The sequence below is a fragment of the Choloepus didactylus genome, chromosome 4 (genome assembly GCF_015220235.1).
Source record: "Choloepus didactylus isolate mChoDid1 chromosome 4, mChoDid1.pri, whole genome shotgun sequence".
Taxonomy (NCBI): domain Eukaryota; kingdom Metazoa; phylum Chordata; class Mammalia; order Pilosa; family Megalonychidae; genus Choloepus; species Choloepus didactylus.
In genome coordinates, this window is record NC_051310.1 from 91,893,017 (window position 1) to 91,911,696 (window position 18,680).

General features: G+C 44.9%; 1 protein-coding gene across 2 annotated transcripts in view; it reads right to left on the bottom strand.

Annotated features, from left to right (window-relative positions):
- The window catches only part of HAPLN3 (hyaluronan and proteoglycan link protein 3), a 39,866-nt gene extending 21,750 nt beyond the window's left edge, over positions 1-18,116 (bottom strand). The window contains exons 1-3 of one of the 2 annotated variants that reach the window (XM_037835341.1): positions 17,995-18,091; positions 11,034-11,116; positions 10,156-10,337 (exon numbers count right to left, since the gene is read on the bottom strand). In XM_037835341.1, the coding sequence (XP_037691269.1) occupies positions 10,156-10,279 (124 nt within the window). In that variant the 5' untranslated portion in view covers positions 10,280-10,337; positions 11,034-11,116; positions 17,995-18,091. Of the gene's footprint in view, positions 1-10,155; positions 10,338-11,033; positions 11,117-17,994 lie in introns of both variants that reach the window. The other variant, XM_037835340.1, reaches the window with a different exon arrangement.
- Between the last annotated feature and the right edge of the window lie 564 nt (positions 18,117-18,680).

Below are 18,680 nucleotides of genomic sequence, written 5' to 3' on the forward strand. Positions count from 1 at the left end.
TCAAGGAAGACCTAAATAAATGGAAGGACATTCTGTGTTTTGGATTGGAAGACTAACTATCATTAATAGGTCAATTCAACCCAAAAAGATGTACAGGTTCAATACAAAATTTCAACAATCAAAATTTCAATAGCTTACTTTGCTGAAATGGAAAAGCCAACCATCAAATTTATTTGGAAGGCTAAGGGGCCTCCAAAAGCCAAAAACATCTTGAAAAAGAACAGAGTTGGAGGACTTACACTTCCTGACTTCAAAACATATTACAGAGGAGGCGGGGCAAGATGGAGGACTGGTGAGCTGTATGTTTTAGTTACTCCTCCAGGAAAGTAGGTAGAAAGCCAGGAACTGCGGGGACTGGACACCACAGAGCAATCTGACTTTGGGCATACTTCATACAACACTCGTGAAAACGTCGAACTGCTGAGATCAGCGAAATCTGTAAGTTTTTGCGGCCAGGGGACCCGCGCCCCTCCCTGCCAGGCTCAGTCCCGTGGGAGGAGGGGCTGTCAGCTCCGGGAAGGAGAAGGGAGAACTGCAGTGGCAGCCCTTATCGGAAACTCATTCTACTGATCCAAACTCCAACCATAGATAGACTGAGACCAGACACCAGAGAATCTGAGAGCAGCCAGCCCAGCAGAGAGGAGACAGGCATAGAAAAAAAAAAAACAACTCGAAAAACTCCAAAATAAAAGCGGAGGATTTTTGGAGTTCTGGTGAACATAGAAAGGGGAAGGGCGGAGCTCAGGCCCTGAGGTGCATATGCAAATCCTGAAGAAAAGCTGATCTCTCTGCCCTGTGGACCTTTCCTTAATGGCCCTGGTTGCTTTGTCTCTTAGCATTTCAATAACCCATTAGATCTCTGAGGAGGGCCCTTTTTTTTTTTTTTTTTTTTTAATCCTTTTTTCTTTTTCTAAAACAATTACTCTAAGAAGCCCAATACAGAAAGCTTCAAAGACTTGCAATTTGGGCATGTCAAGTCAAGAGCAGAACTAAGAGAGCTCTAAGACAAAAGGCAATAATCCAGTGGCTGAGAAAATTCACTAAACACCACAACTTCCCAAGAAAGGGGGGGTGTCCGCTCACAGCCTTCATCCTGGTGGACAGGAAACACTCCTGCCCATCACCAGCCCCATAGCCCAGAGCTGCCCCAGACAACCCAGTGTGACGGAAGTGCTTCAAATAACAGGCACACACCACAAAACTGGGCGTGGACATTAGCCTTCCCTGCAACCTCAGCTGATTGTCCCAGAGATGGGAAGGTGGAGCAGTGTGAATTAACAAAGCCCCATTCAGCCATCATTTCAGCAGACTGGGAGCCTCCCTACACAGCCCAGCAGCCCAGAACTGCCCTGGGGGGACGGCACTCACCTGTGACATAGCACAGTCATCCCTCAACAGAGGACCCGGGGTGCACGGCCTGGAAGAGGGGCCCACTTGCAAGTCTCAGGAGCCATACGCCAATACCAAGGACTTGTGGGTCAGTGGCAGAGACAAACTGTGGCAGGACTGAACTGAAGGATTAGACTATTGCAGCAGCATTAAAACTCTAGGATCACCAGGGAGATTTGATTGTTAGGGCCACCCCCCCTCCCTGACTGCCCAGAAACACGCCCCATATACAGGGCAGGCAACACCAACTACACACGCAAGCCTGATACACCAATTGGACCCCACAAGACTCACTCCCCCACTCACCAAAAAGGCTAAGCAGGGGAGAACTGGCTTGTGGAGAACAGGTGGCTCGTGGACGCCACCTGCTGGTTAGTTAGAGAAAGTGTACTCCACGAAGCTGTAGATCTGATAAATTAGAGATAAGGACTTCAATAGGTCTACAAATCCTAAAAGAACCCTATCAAGTTCAGCAAATGCCACGAGGCCAAAAACAACAGAAAATTATAAAGCATATGAAAAAACCAGACGATATGGATAACCCAAGCCCAAGCACCCAAATCAAAAGATCAGAAGAGACACAGCACCTAGAGCAGCTACTCAAAGAACTAAAGATGAACAATGAGACCATAGTACGGGATACAAAGGAAATCAAGAAGACCCTAGAAGAGCATAAAGAAGACACTGCAAGACTAAATAAAAAAATGGATGATCTTATGGAAATTAAAGAAACTGTTGACCAAATTAAAAAGATTCTGGACACTCATAGTACAAGACTAGAGGAAGTTGAACAACGAATCAGTGACCTGGAAGATGACAGAATGGAAAATGAAAGCATAAAAGAAAGAATGGGGAAAAAAATTGAAAAAATCGAAATGGACCTCAGGGATATGATAGATAATATGAAACATCTGAATATAAGACTCATTGGTGTCCCAGAAGGGGAAGAAAAGGGTAAAGGTCTAGGAAGAGTATTCAAAGAAATTGTTGGGGAAAACTTCCCAAATCTTCTAACAACATAAATACACAAATCATAAATGCTCAGCGAACTCCAAATAGAATAAATCCAAATAAACCCACTCCGAGACATATACTGATCACACTGTCAAACACAGAAGAGAAGGAGCAAGTTCTGAAAGCAGCAAGAGAAAAGCAATTCACCACATACAAAGGAAACAGCATAAGACTAAGTAGTGACTACTCAGCAGCCACCATGGAGGCAAGAAGGCAGTGGCACGATATATTTAAAATTCTGAGTGAGAAAAATTTCCAGCCAAGAATACTTTATCCAGCAAAACTCTCCTTCAAATTTGAGGGAGAGCTTAAATTTTTCACAGACAAACAAATGCTGAGAGAATTTGCTAACAAGAGACCTGCCCTACTGGAGATACTAAAGGGAGCCCTGCAGACAGAGAAACAAAGAAAGGACAGAGAGACTTGGAGAAAGGTTCAGTGCTAAAGAGATTCGGTATGGGTACAATAAAGGATATTAAGAGAGAGAGGGAAAAATATGACAAACATAAACCAAAGCATAAGATGGCTGATTCAAGAAATGCCTTCACGGTTACAACGTTGAATGTAAATGGATTAAACTCCCCAATTAAAAGATATAGATTCGCAGAATGGATCAAAAAAAAATGAACCATCAATATGTTGCATACAAGAGACTCATCTTAGACACAGGGACACAAAGAAACTGAAAGTGAAAGGATGGAAAAAAATATTTCATGCAAGCTACAGCCAAAAGAAAGCAGGTTTAGCAATATTAATCTCAGATAAAATAGACTTCAAATGCAGGGATGTTTTGAGAGACAAAGAAGGCCACTACATACTAATAAAAGGGGCAATTTAGCAAGAAGAAATAACAATCGTAAATGTCTATGCACCCAATCAAGGTGCCACAAAATACATGAGAGAACACTGGCAAAACTAAAGGAAGCAATTGATGTTTCCACAATAATTGTGGGAGACTTCAACACATCACTCTCTCCTATAGATAGATCAACCAGACAGAAGACGAATAAGGAAATTGAAAACCTAAACAATCTGATAAATGAATTAGATTTAACAGACATATACAGGACATTACATCCCAAATCACCAGGATACACATACTTTTCTAGTGCTCACGGAACTTTCTCCAGAATAGATCATATGCTGGGACATAAAACAAGCCTCAGTAAATTTAAAAAGATTGAAATTATTCAAAGCACATTCTCTGACCACAATGGAATACAATTAGAAGTCAACAACCATCAGAAACTTGGAAAATTCACAAATACCTGGAGGTTAAACAACACACTCCTAAACAATCAGTGGGTTAAAGAAGAAATAGCAAGAGAAATTGCTAAATATATAGAGATGAATGAAAATGAGAACACAACATACCAAAACCTATGGGATGCAGCAAAAGCAGTGCTAAGGGGGAAATTTATAGCACTAAACGCATATATTAAAAAGGAAGAAAGAGCCAAAATCAAAGAACTAATGGATCAACTGAAGAAGCTAGAAAATGAACAGCAAACCAATCCTAAACCAAGTAGAAGAAAAGAAATAACAAGGATTAAAGCAGAAATAAATGACATAGAGAACAAAAAAACAATAGAGAGGATAAATATCACCAAAAGTTGGTTCTTTGAGAAGATCAACAAGATTGACAAGCCGCTAGCTGGACTGACAAAATCAAAAAGAGAGAAGACCCATATAAACAAAATCATGAATGAAAAAGGTGACATAACTGCAGATCCTGAAGAAATTAAAAAAATTATAAGAGGATATTATGAACAACTGTATGGCAACAAACTGGATAATGCAGAAGAAATGGACAATTTCCTGGAAACATATGAACAACCTAGACTGACCAGAGAAGAAATAGAAGACCTCAACCAACCCATCACAAGCAAAGAGATCCAATCAGTCATCAAAAATCTTCCCACAAATAAATGCCCAGGGCCAGATGGCTTCACAGGGGAATTCTACCAAACTTTCCAGAAAGAACTGACACCAATCTTACTCAAACTCTTTCAAAACATTGAAGAAAATGGAATACTACCTAATTCATTTTATGAAGCTAACATCAATCTAATACCAAAACCAGGCAAAGATGCTACAAAAAAGGAAAACTACCGGCCAATCTCCTTAATGAATATAGATGCAAAAATCCTCAACAAAATACTTGCAAATCGAATCCAAAGACACATTAAAAAAATCATACACCATGACCAAGTGGGGTTCATTCCAGGCATGCAAGGATGGTTCAACATAAGAAAATCAATCAATGTATTACAACACATTAACAAGTCAAAAGGGAAAAATTAATTGATCATCTCAATAGATGCTGAAAAAGCATTTGACAAAATCCAACATCCCTTTTTGATAAAAACATTTCAAAAGGTAGGAATTGAAGGAAACTTCCTCAATATGATAAAGAGCATATATGAAAAACCCACAGCCAGCATAGTACTCAATGTTGAGAGACTGAAAGCCTTCCCTCTAAGATCAGGAACAAGACAAAGATGCCCGCTGTCACCACTGTTATTCAACATTGTGCTGGAAGTGCTAGCCAGGGCAATCCGGCAAGACAAAGAAATAAAAGGCATCCAAATTGGAAAAGAAGAAGTAAAACTGTCATCGTTTGCAGATGATATGATCTTATATCTAGAAAACCCTGAGAAATCGACGATACAGCTACTAGAGCTAATAAACAAATTTAGCAAAGTAGTAGGATACAAGATTAATGCACAGAAGTCAGTAATGTTTCTATATGCTAGAAATGAACAAACTGAAGAGACACTCAAGAAAAAGATACCATTTTCAATAGCAACTAAAAAAATCAAGTACCTAGGAATAAACTTAACCAAAGATGTAAAAGACCTATACAAAGAAAACTACATAACTCTACTAAAAGAAATAGAAGGGGACCTTAAAAGATGGAAAAATATTCCATGTTCATGGATAGGAAGGCTAAATGTCATTAAGATGTCAATTCTACCCAAATTCATCTACAGATTCAATGCAATCCCAATCAAAATTCCAACAACCTACTTTGCAGACTTGGAAAAGCTAGTTATCAAATTTATTTGGAAAGGGAAGATGCCTCGAATTGCTAAAGACACTCTGAAAAAGAAAAACGAAGTGGGAGGACTTACCCTCCCTGACTTTGAAGCTTATTATAAAGCCACAGTTGCCAAAACAGCATGGTACTGGCACAAAGATAGACATACAGATCAATGGAATCGAATTGAGAATTCAGAGATAGACCCTCAGATCTATGGCCGACTGATCTTTGATAAGGCCCCCAACGTCACTGAACTGAGTCATAATGGTCTTTTCAACAAATGGGGCTGGGAGAGTTGGATATCCATATCCAAAAGAATGAAAGAGGACCCCTACCTCACCCCCTACACAAAAATTAACTCAAAATGAACCAAAGATCTCAATATAAAAGAAAGTACCATAAAACTCCTAGAAGATAATGTAGGAAAACATCTTCAAGACCTTGTATTAGGCGGCCACTTCCTAGACTTTACACCCAAAGCACAAGCAACAAAAGAGAAAATAGATAAATGGGAACTCCTCAAGCTTAGAAGTTTCTGCACCTCAAAGGAATTTCTCAAAAAGGTAAAGAGGCAGCCAACTCAATGGGAAAAAATTTTTGGAAACCATGTATCTGACAAAAGACTGATATCTTGCATATACAAAGAAATCCTACAACTCAATGACAATAGTACAGACACCCCAATTATAAAATGGGCAAAAGATATGAAAAGACAGTTCTCTGAAGAGGAAATACAAATGGCCAAGAAACACATGAAAAAATGTTCAGCTTCACTAGCTATTAGAGAGATGCAAATTAAGACCACAATGAGATACCATCTAACACCGATTAGAATGGCTGCCATTAAACAAACAGGAAACTACAAATGTTGGAGGGGATGTGGAGAAATTGGGACTCTTATTCATTGTTGGTGGGACAGTATAATGGTTCAGCCACTCTGGAAGTCAGTCTGGCAGTTCCTTAGAAAACTAGATATAGAGTTACCATTCGATCCAGCGATTGCACTTCTCGGTATATACCCGGAAGATCGGAAAGCAGTGACACGAACACATATCTGCATGCCAATGTTCATAGCAGCATTATTCACAATTACCAAGAGATGGAAACAACCCAAATGTCCTTCAACAGATGAGTGGATAAATAAAATGTGGTATATACACACGATGGAATACTACACAGCAGTAAGAAGGAACGATCTCGTGAAACATATGACAACATGGATGAACCTTGAAGACATAATGCTGAGCGAAATAAGCCAGGCACAAAAAGAGAAATATTATATGCTACCACTAATGTGAACTTTGAAAAATGTAAAACAAATGGTTTATAATGTAGAATGTAGTGGAACTAGCAGTAGAGAGCAATTAAGGAATGGGGAACAATAATCCAAGAAGAACAGATAAGCTATTTAACGTTCTGGGGATGTCCAGGAATGACTATGGTCTGTTAATTTCTGATGGATATAGTAGGAACAAGTTCACAGAAATGTTGCTATATTAGGTAACTTTCTTGGGGTAAAGTAGGAACATGTTGGAAGTTAAGCAGTTATCTTAGGTTAATTGTCTTTTTCTTACTCCCTTGTTATGGTCTCTTTGAAATGTTCTTTTATTGTATGTTTGTTTTCTTTTTAACTTTTTTTTTTCATACAGTTGATTTAAAAAAGAAGGGAAAGTTAAAAAAAAAAAAAAAAAAAAAAAAAAGGAAAAAAAATATGTAGTGGCCCCTTGAGGAGCCTGTGGAGAATGCAGGGGAATTCGCCTACCCCACCTCCATGATTGCTAACATGACCACAGACATAGGGGACTGCTGGTTTGATGGGTTGAGCCCTCTACCATAAGTTTTACCCTTGGGAAGACGGTTGCTGCAAAGGAGAGGCTAGGCCTCCCTATGGTTGTGCCTAAGAGCCTCCTCCCGAATGCCTCTTTGTTGCTCAGATGTGGCCCTCTCTCTCTGGCTAAGCCAACTTGAAAGGTGAAATCACTACCCTCCCCCGTACGTGGGATCAGACACCCAGGGGAGTGAATCTCCCTGGCAACGTGGAATATGACTCCCGGGGAGGAATGTAGACCTGGCATCATGGGACGGAGAACATCTTCTTGACCAAAAGGGGGATGTGAAAGGAAATGAAATAAGCTTCAGTGGCAGAGAGATTCCAAAAGGAGCCGAGAGGTCACTCTGGTGGGCACTCTTACGGACACTTTAGACAACCCTTTTTAGGTTCTAAAGAATTGGGGTAGCTGGTGGTGGATACCTGAAACTGTCAAACTACAGCCCAGAACCCATGAATCTCGAAGACAGTTGTATAAAAATGTAGCTTGTGAGGGGTGACAATGGGATTGGGAAAGCCATAAGGACCACACTCCACTTTGTCTAGTTTATGGATGGAGGAGTAGAAAAATAGGGGAAGGAAACAAACAGACAAAGGTACCCAGTGTTCTTTTTTACTTCAATTGCTCTTTTTCACTCTAATTATTATTCTTGTTATTTTTGTATGTGTGCTAATCAAGGTGTCAGGGATTGATTTAGGTGATGAATGTACAACTATGTAATGGTACTGTAAACAATCGAAAGTACGATTTGTTTTGTATGACTGCATGGTATGTGAATATATCTCAATAAAATGAAGATTTAAAAAAAAACATATTACAAAGCTACAATGGTCAAAACAGCATGGTACTGGCACAAGGATACATATATTGACCAATGGAATTGAATTGAGAGTTAAGAAATGGACCCTCAAATCTATGACCAATTGATTTTTCACAAGTCTGCCAAGACCTCTCAATTGGGGAAGAATAGTCTCTTTAACAAATGGTGCTGGGAGAACTGGATATCCATAAGCAAAATAATGAGTTAAAAAATTAACTCAAAATGGATCAAAGACCTAAATATAAGAACCAAGACTATAAAATTCCTAGAAGAAAATGTGGGGACGCATCTTCACAATCTTGTGTTATGCAATGGTTTCTTAGACTTGACACCCAAAACACAAGCAATGACAGAAAAAATAGATAAATGGGACAGCCTCAAAATTAAAAATTTTTGTGCATCAAAAGGCTTTGTAACAGAAGTGAAAAGACAACCTTCTCAATGGGAGAAAATATTTGGAAACCACATATCTAATAAAGGATTAATATCCAATATATATATGAAAAAATCCTTCAACTTAACAGTAAAAAGACAAACAATACAATTTAAAAATGGGTAAAAGACTTGAATAGACATTTTACCAAAGAGGATTTACAAATGGCCAAAAACCACATGAAAAGATGCTCACCATCACTAGCTGTTAGGGAAATGCAAGTCCAAAACCACAATGAGTTATCATTTCATACCCACTAGAATGCCTACTATTTTAAAAAAATAGAAAACTGCAAGTGTTGGGGAGAATGTGGAGAAATAGGAACATTCATTCATTGCTGGCAGGAATGTAAAATGGTGCAGCCACTGTGGAGACAGTTTGGCAGTTCCTCAGGAAGCTAGGTATAGAATTACCATACGATCCAGCAATCCTGCTACTAGGTACATATCCAGAAAAACTGAAAGCAGGGACTTGAACAGATATTTTCACAGTGGCATTATTCACAATTGCCAAAAGATGGAAGCAACCCAAATGTCTATCAACAGATGAAAGGATACACAAATTGTGGCATATATATACACAATGGAATATTATCCAGCAGTGAGAAGGAAGGAAGTCCTGATACATGTGACAACATGGAAGAACCTTGAGGACATTATGCTGAGTGAAATAAGCCAGACACAAAAGGACAAATATTGTATGATCTCACTGATTTGAACTAATTATAATAAGTAAACTAATAGAGTTAGAATCTAGACTATAGGTTACCAGGGAATAGACTGGGGTTAGAGAACAGACCCTTGATGCATAATTTGTACAGAATTTCTAGTTAGGTTGATTGTAAAGGTTTGGAAATGAATGGTGGTGATGGCAGCACATTATTGCGAGTCTAATTAATAGCACTGAATTATATAGGTAAAAGAAGTTAAAAAGGGAAACTTTAGGTCATATATGTTACTAGACTAAAAATTAAAAGATAAAGTATAGAACTGTATAACAGTGAATCTTATTGTAGATGGACTATAGTTAATAGTACAAGTATAAGAATGTTCTTTCATGAATCATAACAAATGTATGACACTAATACAAGGTGTTAATAATTGGGTGGTATATGGAAAAATGCAACTAATGTAAACTAGGGACAATAGTACTATTTTAGTAATTTTTTATCAATTGTAACAAAGGTAATTATTTTTTAAAAAATTAGTACAATTACAAAAAAGTGCTATCATCAATTGTAACAAATGTTCCACATCACTGCAAAGTGTTGGTGGTGGGGTGGTATATGGGAATCCATTTTTCTGCATGACTGATCTGTAAACGTAACTTCTCCAATTAAAAAAAAAAAAAATTTTTTTAAGTAGTAGTGATTGTCCTTAAGTGAATTTGGCTCTGGGTCTCAGAGGCTGGCAAACACAGAGAAACTGAATCATCTCCTCCTCTCATCTTAGACATGAGGTTGGCTCACTGCAAGGACCCAGATGGGACCCAGACGGGAAAGGGGGGAGTGCGGTGCTGATGCCACGCCCTGCCCCGCATCCCAGCCTGGAACCCGTAGTTCACAGCAGGAGCCAGGGAAGGCCTTGGTTACCGAGGAGTAAAGAGCCCGGCCCAGGCAGCTGCCCACCTTCGCCGTAGCCGTTGCCCCGGTGCTGGCCGTGGGGACCGTTGGAGTAGTAGAAGCCGTTGTAGAAGGGCAGTCCAGAGATGCTGGGCAGCGGGAGCAGCAGGACCAGGAGCAGCAGGCTCATCGCAACTTGCAGGGCCGGGGTCTAGTGTGTCCTGTGCAAGGCTGGGGCCCGGGGCAAACTGGGAAGAAGAAAACAAGACAATTAGGGAAGCCCTGCCAGGGGGAGGAGCAGGGGTGGGAGGGCAAGGACCCCCTGTTCTAGCCCCGACTCATTCACTCAATAAGCAGTTATTTACGGAGCACCCACTATCTACTAGGCACAGTTCTTGGAGCCAAGAAGGTGGCAGCAACAAGTCAGACAAGCTGGGGAATAAGCAAGCATGCAGATGCTAAGAAGGAATGAGTAGGTGGCAAAAAGATCCTGGAGAAAATTAAGCAGGATTATGACTGCACCAACATTTCCCAAGTGAATGTTTGAATTTGGGAGGTTGTGAACAGCGTTTGTTTAGTGGAAATCAAATAGACTAGACTAGACAATATCAAGTGCATGGCATATACTGAAGATAAGTCCTGCGTTGTGAAACTTTTGTTGCAGTCCAGAAGTGTCTGGGATGGGGAGAGTCACAATGTGAAATTTATTCTTACTCTGGGTCAAAGTAAAAAAGAAAAATTGAAAAATACCATGTGACAGCACATCTAGGGGGCTGCTCCCGGTTTAACAGATACTCGAATAAAACAGGCAGCCAGCTCATGGGCTATAGTCTGCCAATTTGATCTTTTTAACTATTGCATCAAAATATTATGCCTTGGTTACTGAGTTTTTTGGGCACCCCCCTTAAACTGTGCCCCCAAAGCAAGTGCCTCAATCAGCTTACCCAAGTTCTGGCCCTGCTCACCAGCCATTGACTGAGCGCTCTCGAAGATTCAAGGACCAAATATTTCCTTGGAGGAGCTCAGTCTAGGGAGGGGCAAAGAGTCATAGACAGACAGTCACGATGCTGAGTGATAAGTACCAAGATGGAGGTGAAAAAGGAGTGTCAAAACTAAACCCAAGTCACAGATGTTAACCAGGTGCAGTCAGGTTTACCCAGCCCAGAGAGGGTATAGAGGGGGCTGGGGGGGTGCAGGCAGGATGTTCCCCATTTGCCCCCTAAATACATGCCCAGATCCACGATCAGCCCTCCTCAGCCATGCTCTGATCCCTGTGGGTCATTTTCCTGGGCCCCTTGCCCTCTGGCTTCCAGCTGGATTCAGCCAGTGGGAGGTGCCGACAGGAGAGAGAGAACATGGGGTATTTCTTCCTGGCTCCCTCCAGCCCCAGTGCCTCTGGCATAGTTTCCTCTCTGCATTCTTTTGTCCCTTCAAGACCACAGCTCCTGCCAGAGAGCCCCTTGCCCTGGCGCCTGCATCCCAGGGCTCTGTAATGCTATTTCCTCCCAGCTCCCCTCCAGGTCTGGGAGGTGGTGACTGCCATTGCTTGACTCTCAGTCCTCCAGCTCCCCTGTTTATTCCTTTCACCATGCTCTCTAGAAGTAGTCTAAACTTCAGAAACCATATGAAGCTAAAGAAGCAGGGGTGAATCCTGCTGCTAAGGGAGAAAGAGGTGAGGGGGTCATCAGAACCAGCATCCAGAGGCCCTTGGATGTCAGGGCCAGAAATCTGCCCTTTCTCCCAAAGGCCCTAGAGTTCCAATGCTGGCTTTAAGCAGAGGAGCTGCAGGGTTATGCCCACCTCTTGGAAACATCCCCCTGAAGGCTGCTTGGAAGGTAGACTGTGAGCAGCAAGACTTAAGTAACGGCAGCCATTTGAAAGCGTAACCATGATTATCACGGAGTGATGCACAAAAATGCTTAGGGTGCAATTTAAAATGGACAGAGAAAAACATAAAATCGCCACTCTTCTATGATTGCAAATCTGTGGGCTTATGAATGCCTGAGGAATCAGAGGGGCAGGAACCCCAAAAAGAAAGAAGGGGAGGGAAGGAAAAGAGAGAAAGACGGAAAGTGGGGGAAGAAAGGAAGGGAGGGAGAAAAGCATTGGCTTGTAAGGGTGATAGGATTGGGGAAGAAACATTTTTGTTTCTAGGAGAACAGTTAGAAGCTCTTGCTGGAGCCGAGGGAATGCATGGGGAGGAAGTTGAGGGCAGACTCCTCAGTTCTCCTACACATCTTCGCAGAGAAGCCCAGACCTGCCCTGCTGTGCTGTGCTGTGCAGCCACAGCCAGGACACTGCCCACTCTGAGGCCCCTCTTCCAGTCCAAGAGGAATTTCCTGCTGACACCTGTGAAGCCCCATGGCAACACGGATCTGGGCAGCCTAAATACAGTCAGGCAACCTGGTGGAGAAGCTTGGGGACAGGAAGATCCAGGTTCAAAACCCCACCTCCACTACTCATTAGCTGGGTGATTCTGGGCAGGCTTCTTCATTTGTGAAATGGAGATCATAAGACTCACCGTGGCAGGCTGCTGGCTGTCCACCAATACATTCTACTTCTCTCCTATAGTAATGGAGTTCTAAATAGGTGCATGGCCACTTGTCAAAGGCCATGTTTGCAGCTACAGAAACCATATGACTAAGTTCTGGCCAATGGAAGTGGGCAGGAAACATGGGTGACACGTCTGGGTCCTGCAGTTAGAACAATTAGGGATGCCTTTCCCTGGTGTTCATTACCCCAGCCAGCTGGCTGAAACACTGTGGCAACTAGCAGAGCCTTTAGACTCAGACAGAAGCCAAGGATGGAATGGCAGAGCTGCCCCACCAGCCCTGAACCTCATTCACCTGCACTTCCCATGAGAGAAACAAAGCTCTATCGTATTGAAGCCATGTTCTGGGTCTTTGTGGGAACACAGTTTAGCTTCATCTGGCAATACACTCTCTTCATAGGGTTGCTATGGTCATCATAAAAATGTTACTAGCTGACTTTAACAAGCGTTTACTATCTCGTTTAATCCTCACCACAACCCTAGAAGGAGGACCTGTTACCATCCCCCATTTTACAGATGGGAAAACCAAGGGACAGAGAGGTTAAGTAACCTGCCCAAGGTCATCCAGCTAGGAAGTGGCAGAGACAAGATTTGAACACTGTGCAGCTCCAAAGCCCAGAACCACTATATTAATTTCAGGGAGGTGACGTATGCATAGTACACAGCCTGGCCCTGAGTGAGCCTTTGTAGGAGTTAATTTTCTTTCCCTTCCTTAAAGCTCCACATTTGGAACCAGGAGAGAAGTGGAATGGGGATTGAGAGTCTTGTCAACACTGAGCCAGGGGTCTCGGGGTCTACCTCATCCCTGGGCACCCACAGCAGAAGTCCTCTTGCCCCCCAAAGCCTTCTCAAGCAGAAGGGCTCCCCCGCCTCCATCTGCAACTGTTCAGCCTCTCACAGCAGCTCATCCTGCACAGTGAGAAAGGGCTCCCATGGGATGAGCAAAGCCAGGGATTTCCACCACAAAGTGATACTTGGATCCCTGAAAAAAGTTGAGGCAGATCACTCATAACAGTTAACTTTGTAACCAGAGCACTAACAAAGACAAGAGCAATCCTAATGAAAAACACCAGCACGTTAAATCTCCACTGACATTTGCACCCGGTGTCCCATGTCCCGTCAATCAGCCCTTTGCAGGCTTCACCCCTGGGGCAAGTGCTCTCCTTCCTGCAAGACACAGGCCCTTGGGACATTTGATTCCAAAAGAGAACAGATTTACCAAAATTAAAAATCTGATAAAGGGCGAAGTTACCTTCTTCAATCATTTTTTTTTTAAACACAGGAAAATGTCTTTGCAACTTCATCTGATTCCTAGTTTTATCAGAAAACTTTATGTTGTGGAAAGTGTAGCAGTTCTCAAGCAGCTAAGCCAGTGATACAGGCATCTCTCATTCACCAAATCTGTTGCATCCTTGAGTTGGGATAGTGAGAGTTTAGATATTGAGACTTTGGAGAATTCAGATAGCAGGGATGTTGTATTATCCAAATCTATTTGTTTGCTGAGTTTTTGACAGTAAATAGCAAAAGCTTAGACAGTGAGGGACAGCTGTGTGTATACTAAAGAAAGGCATTTCTGCAAGACTTCCAGTATTTATCTCTCACGGAATTCATACATTGCTAAGGCTTGCTCTTTAATTGTAAGAAAGGTTGTTATGGTCACTTAAAACATCAACATGCTGGGAAAAATCACCACCAAACCAACGTGATTGCACGGTTATCCTGACATCGTTCCCCCTTCCTACCAATCATGGATGAGGAAATTCACAATCCAGAAACGCACTGAGACAGACAGTCTCACTGTCTGGTGCCCGCTGGTGAGCTCTGCCTTCAGCAGCCACAGGGAGCGAGCCTCAGGGGCACCCCTTCCCAGCCTCAGAGACTTTCGGCACACACTCACAAGCTCACGCCTGGGTGCCACACAATCTCCTAGAATTTCAAAGGGCTCCTTCATCCAGCATTTCCCTTGACCCCCCATGGTCGACAAAAATTTTATTCACCCCATTTAATCCACAGGTGAACAGAGGCACAGAGACAGGAAGTAACTGTCCAAAGATCACACAGCCAAGAGGTTGAAGAGGCAGGACTATTGAACTCTTTTCAGCCACCCTCTCCCTACTGAATAATGATTTGTCACCTTTAAGGTCTGCATCCCACTTGTCAAGTCACTCTCATGGATGTCATTGTCTGCACGCCTCACAGTGTCAGAATTATGATGCCCAGTGTACAGACAAGGAAACCAAGGCTCAGAAATGCTAAGGTGCTCAACTAAGTTTCCCTGGGGTAATAGATGAAAGAGCTGGGGCTTGATTTCATTCATTCAACAAATATTTATTGTGTATCCACCATGTGCCAGGCACAGTTCTAGGCATTAGGGACACAAAAAAGAAATCCTCATCGAGTTTATATTCTAGTGGGGGAGATGCACAAAAAACTCAATGTGTGATGCGCATGATAGAGAAAGATGAAGCCAGGGAAGGGGTACTCCTTTAGACAGGGGGATCGGGGAGAACAGAGAAGGGGATGTACAGGGAAGGTGTAAGCCTTGGAAATCTTGGGGGAAGAACATTCCAGGGAGACAGATCAGCACATGCAAAAGGCTTCTGGCAAGAATAGCTTGGAGGCCAGTGAGGCTGGCGCCCAGGGACTGAGGGAAAGAGTGGCAGAAAATGATGTCCAAATGGCAGCCAAAGGCCCCATGTTATTCTAAGAAGGGGAGTCCCTGAAGAGTTTTCAGCAGAGGAGTGACATGAATCTGATTTACATTCTAAAAGGATCATTCATTAGGGCATATTCATTCATTCATCTCAAATCAAATGCACTTCCTCACCCTGGCTGCTTGTTTCCAAGCTAAAAACTCCTCTCTCCAGCACTTTCTGTAAGACCGGCTTCCAACCCCTCTCCAATCAGGGCACCCACCTTCATTTAGTCTCTGGTTTATTAATCCTACCTCAAGTGGAAGAGTGTGATCTGGATCAAAGTCCCTCTTTGCTGGATGAAAACTCTACAGTCATATAACTTTGGAATGGTGGGGAGTCACCAAGAAAAACAAAATGAGTTCTGAAAAATATATATATCAGCCCTTTGCCCAAGAGCTACAACCCAGATGGAAGCCAAGTGTCCTTTCCTACCCCTCTTTGAGGGGGTGCAGAACACCCAAGGCTTCATGTTAGACTCACAGAGTTTAGATCCCGGCTCGGACACCTGCTAGTTGGGTGACCCTGCACAAATCATTTGACCTGTTACATCAAAGTTTCCTTGTCACAGGAAAGGATTAAAAGGAAGCTCAGGGGCTGAGGACAACAACGGCCCCAAGTGCCAGGGCTAATGCAGAGCAGAGTTCTGGTGGGAGTTAGAAGTGGTAAATATCACTTAGATGCCCCCTGCCCTGGTCCCATCCCTGACCACTCCCACTAAGGGGACAGTGGACAGCCTCCGCTCCTCCACCTGGCCAACCCAAACACCTGCTCTGCCTCTCAGGACAACCATAGAGCTCCCTGCAGGAAGGTCAAGACAGAATCCAGCCCAGCTACTTCAGCAGCAGGAAGGCTCCCCAAACCAGCTGGAGCTTTGCCTGTGCATCCAGACCTGGGCTCAGGGTTAGAGACAGATACACCCGCATCCTGGTACATGACCTTGGGCAAGTGACACAATCTCTCTCTGCCTCCATTTCCTCATCTGTAAAATAAGGATCATAATAGTCTCTCCTCACAGGGCTTTGGTGAGAATTATCTAAGATGAATTTTCTCCAGCCCCTGAAACACTGCAGGTGCTCAATGACTAGCAGCCAATATGTACTGACATAGTGGTTAAGCTATAATCAGATGGACCACCTGGCTTTGGTTCTGAACTCCACCCACTCACTAACAGTCTGTCATTGGGCAAGTTGTGGAGCCTCTCTGAACCTTAGTTTCTTCATCTGTAAAATGGGGATCACAACAATACCAACCAGAAAACATGTTTGTGAAGATTAAAGGGAGTCTGCTAAAAATATATTAGTTCTTATTACTACTCTTAACCCTTTACAAAGCAACATCTGACATCATTGGCTCTTTCTCCTCTCATCGCCTAGAAGAGCCAGCACCACTGCCTTCTGCTCACAGTTAGAGAAACTGAGGCCAAGGTGTGGAAATGAGTGAATAACCCAAGGCCTTATCATCTGTAAATAAGCGGAGCTTAGAGAAAATCTTGCCTCAAGACCCCTCCACACACCAGAACAATAAGCTGAGCCCTCACTTGGAGGGAGGTAGGTGCCTTACCCAGCCCCCTTCCCCACCTCTCCACTAGACTCCGCATCCTCACCGGACCACCCCGCATCCTCACCGGACCACCCCGGAGTAGAAGTTCCTCCAGACAACTGCAGAGGGTAGCAGCATTGCCCTCCAGGTCTTCACCTCCAGCCGGCTCTGGGCGAGGAATTTGACATCCGTGCCGCTTGTTTAGACAAGGCTTACAAGGTCTTTGAAACCCGCGGCCCCCGGAAAGTGGACGCCGGAGGGGTTTCCTACCAGCATTCCCAGCCCACCGGCCAATGCAGGGCCGCGGGAGAGGGGCCAGGGCGCCTCCCGGTCACCGCCCCCAGCTGCACAGAGCAGAGGCACTCCCGAGGTCAGCGGTGGACACTGCAGTCCAGAGGGGTCAGACGCTGCCGTGGCCACGCAGCGATTTGGTTGCAGGGTTGGATCCAAGTGCCCCTCGCTGTTTCCTTCCTGGCCACTCACAAGTGTCCCTCGCTGTTACGAAACGTAAATTCCTCCCTGGGCGACCCCATCTCGCACCTCTACCTTCCACTTTCCCTGCCCCTGGGCCTGGAACCGACGGGCATCCATTGCGTGTGCCCCGGGGCGGACAGAGCACGCCCGGCCGAGGCAGGGAGGCAGGTCCACTCGCCCGCGGCCTCGCTGATTGCCCTCAACCCCGCCCGGGGCTCCAGCGGCCCTCGGAGCAGTCGGGCAGATACCCCGGGGCAGAGACCCGCGCGCAGTGCGCTCTACTGGAGGCTGAGGGACCGGGACCGGACCAGTCGGGACGGAGGCGGGCGGCCCACGGCGGGAAAGGGACCGGAGCCCGGCAGTGGTCTCGGAGGCCCCCGGGTTCGCTCGGAGGTTGCCTCCTCGCGGCGCGCAGGCAGGTCGGCTTGACTGCCCGCGTCCCCGCGCTGCAACCACCCCACGCGCGCCGGGGGCGCCCCCAGCTGGCGAGCACAGCCCAGCGCCGCCGGGACTCGCAGGGCCCCGCTCACTTCCCCTGGCTCCTTCCAGGGACGCGTGGGGCCCCCGCTGGAGACCCAAAGCTGGGACGGGAGAACTCGGCCCGCAGAGGGCCTCAGGAGCCCGGCTACCCCCGGGCCCACGTACCGTCCCGAGGGGCTCCTAGACGGCTCGAGCGCTCGGAGCCGCAGGTTGTCCGGGTCCGAGGCAGCAGGCGGATTTGGAGATCTTGAACCGCCAGAAAGGAAGCGGCTTGGGAAGAAACCCCCGCGCTCCCGCCGGGCCAGCCCCTTAAAGGAACACACGCCCCTTTCCCTCCCAAGGGCTGGGCCCGAAGGGAGGAGTTGCTGCAGACTTGGGCAGCCACCAGATTCGGTTAGGGATCAGCCCCCGGCCCGCGGAGTCACTGGATGAACTAGGAAAGGAACGTCCAGGAATTCAGGCTGACACATCCTGGGAGAGAAGGTGAGTGGGGGGTTAGATGAGGGGCGTTTGTAGGAGAGGGTCCCATTAGAATGCTCTGGTTTGTCAAAAACATCAGGACTAAGTAATGGGAGGCCCTCTTCAGCCTCTGCAGGTGGGCTAAACACCGTCCCCCACGTACACACACACAAAGTAGGAGTGAGAATTCTGTGTCTTTTCCTCCCTCCATAGGAAGCAACAGGGCCACGGGCACACCTCCTGCCCGAGTATGACAATCATGAATTCGTCACCCAGACTCCAGTTCTGGCAGGCCTCTAAGTGTGGCTTGAATAAGTGACCCTGGGGGAGGGGAGGCACAGCATCTGGGTGCTCCCCACAGCTGGGCAAGGGTTTAAAACTGGTCTTTCAAC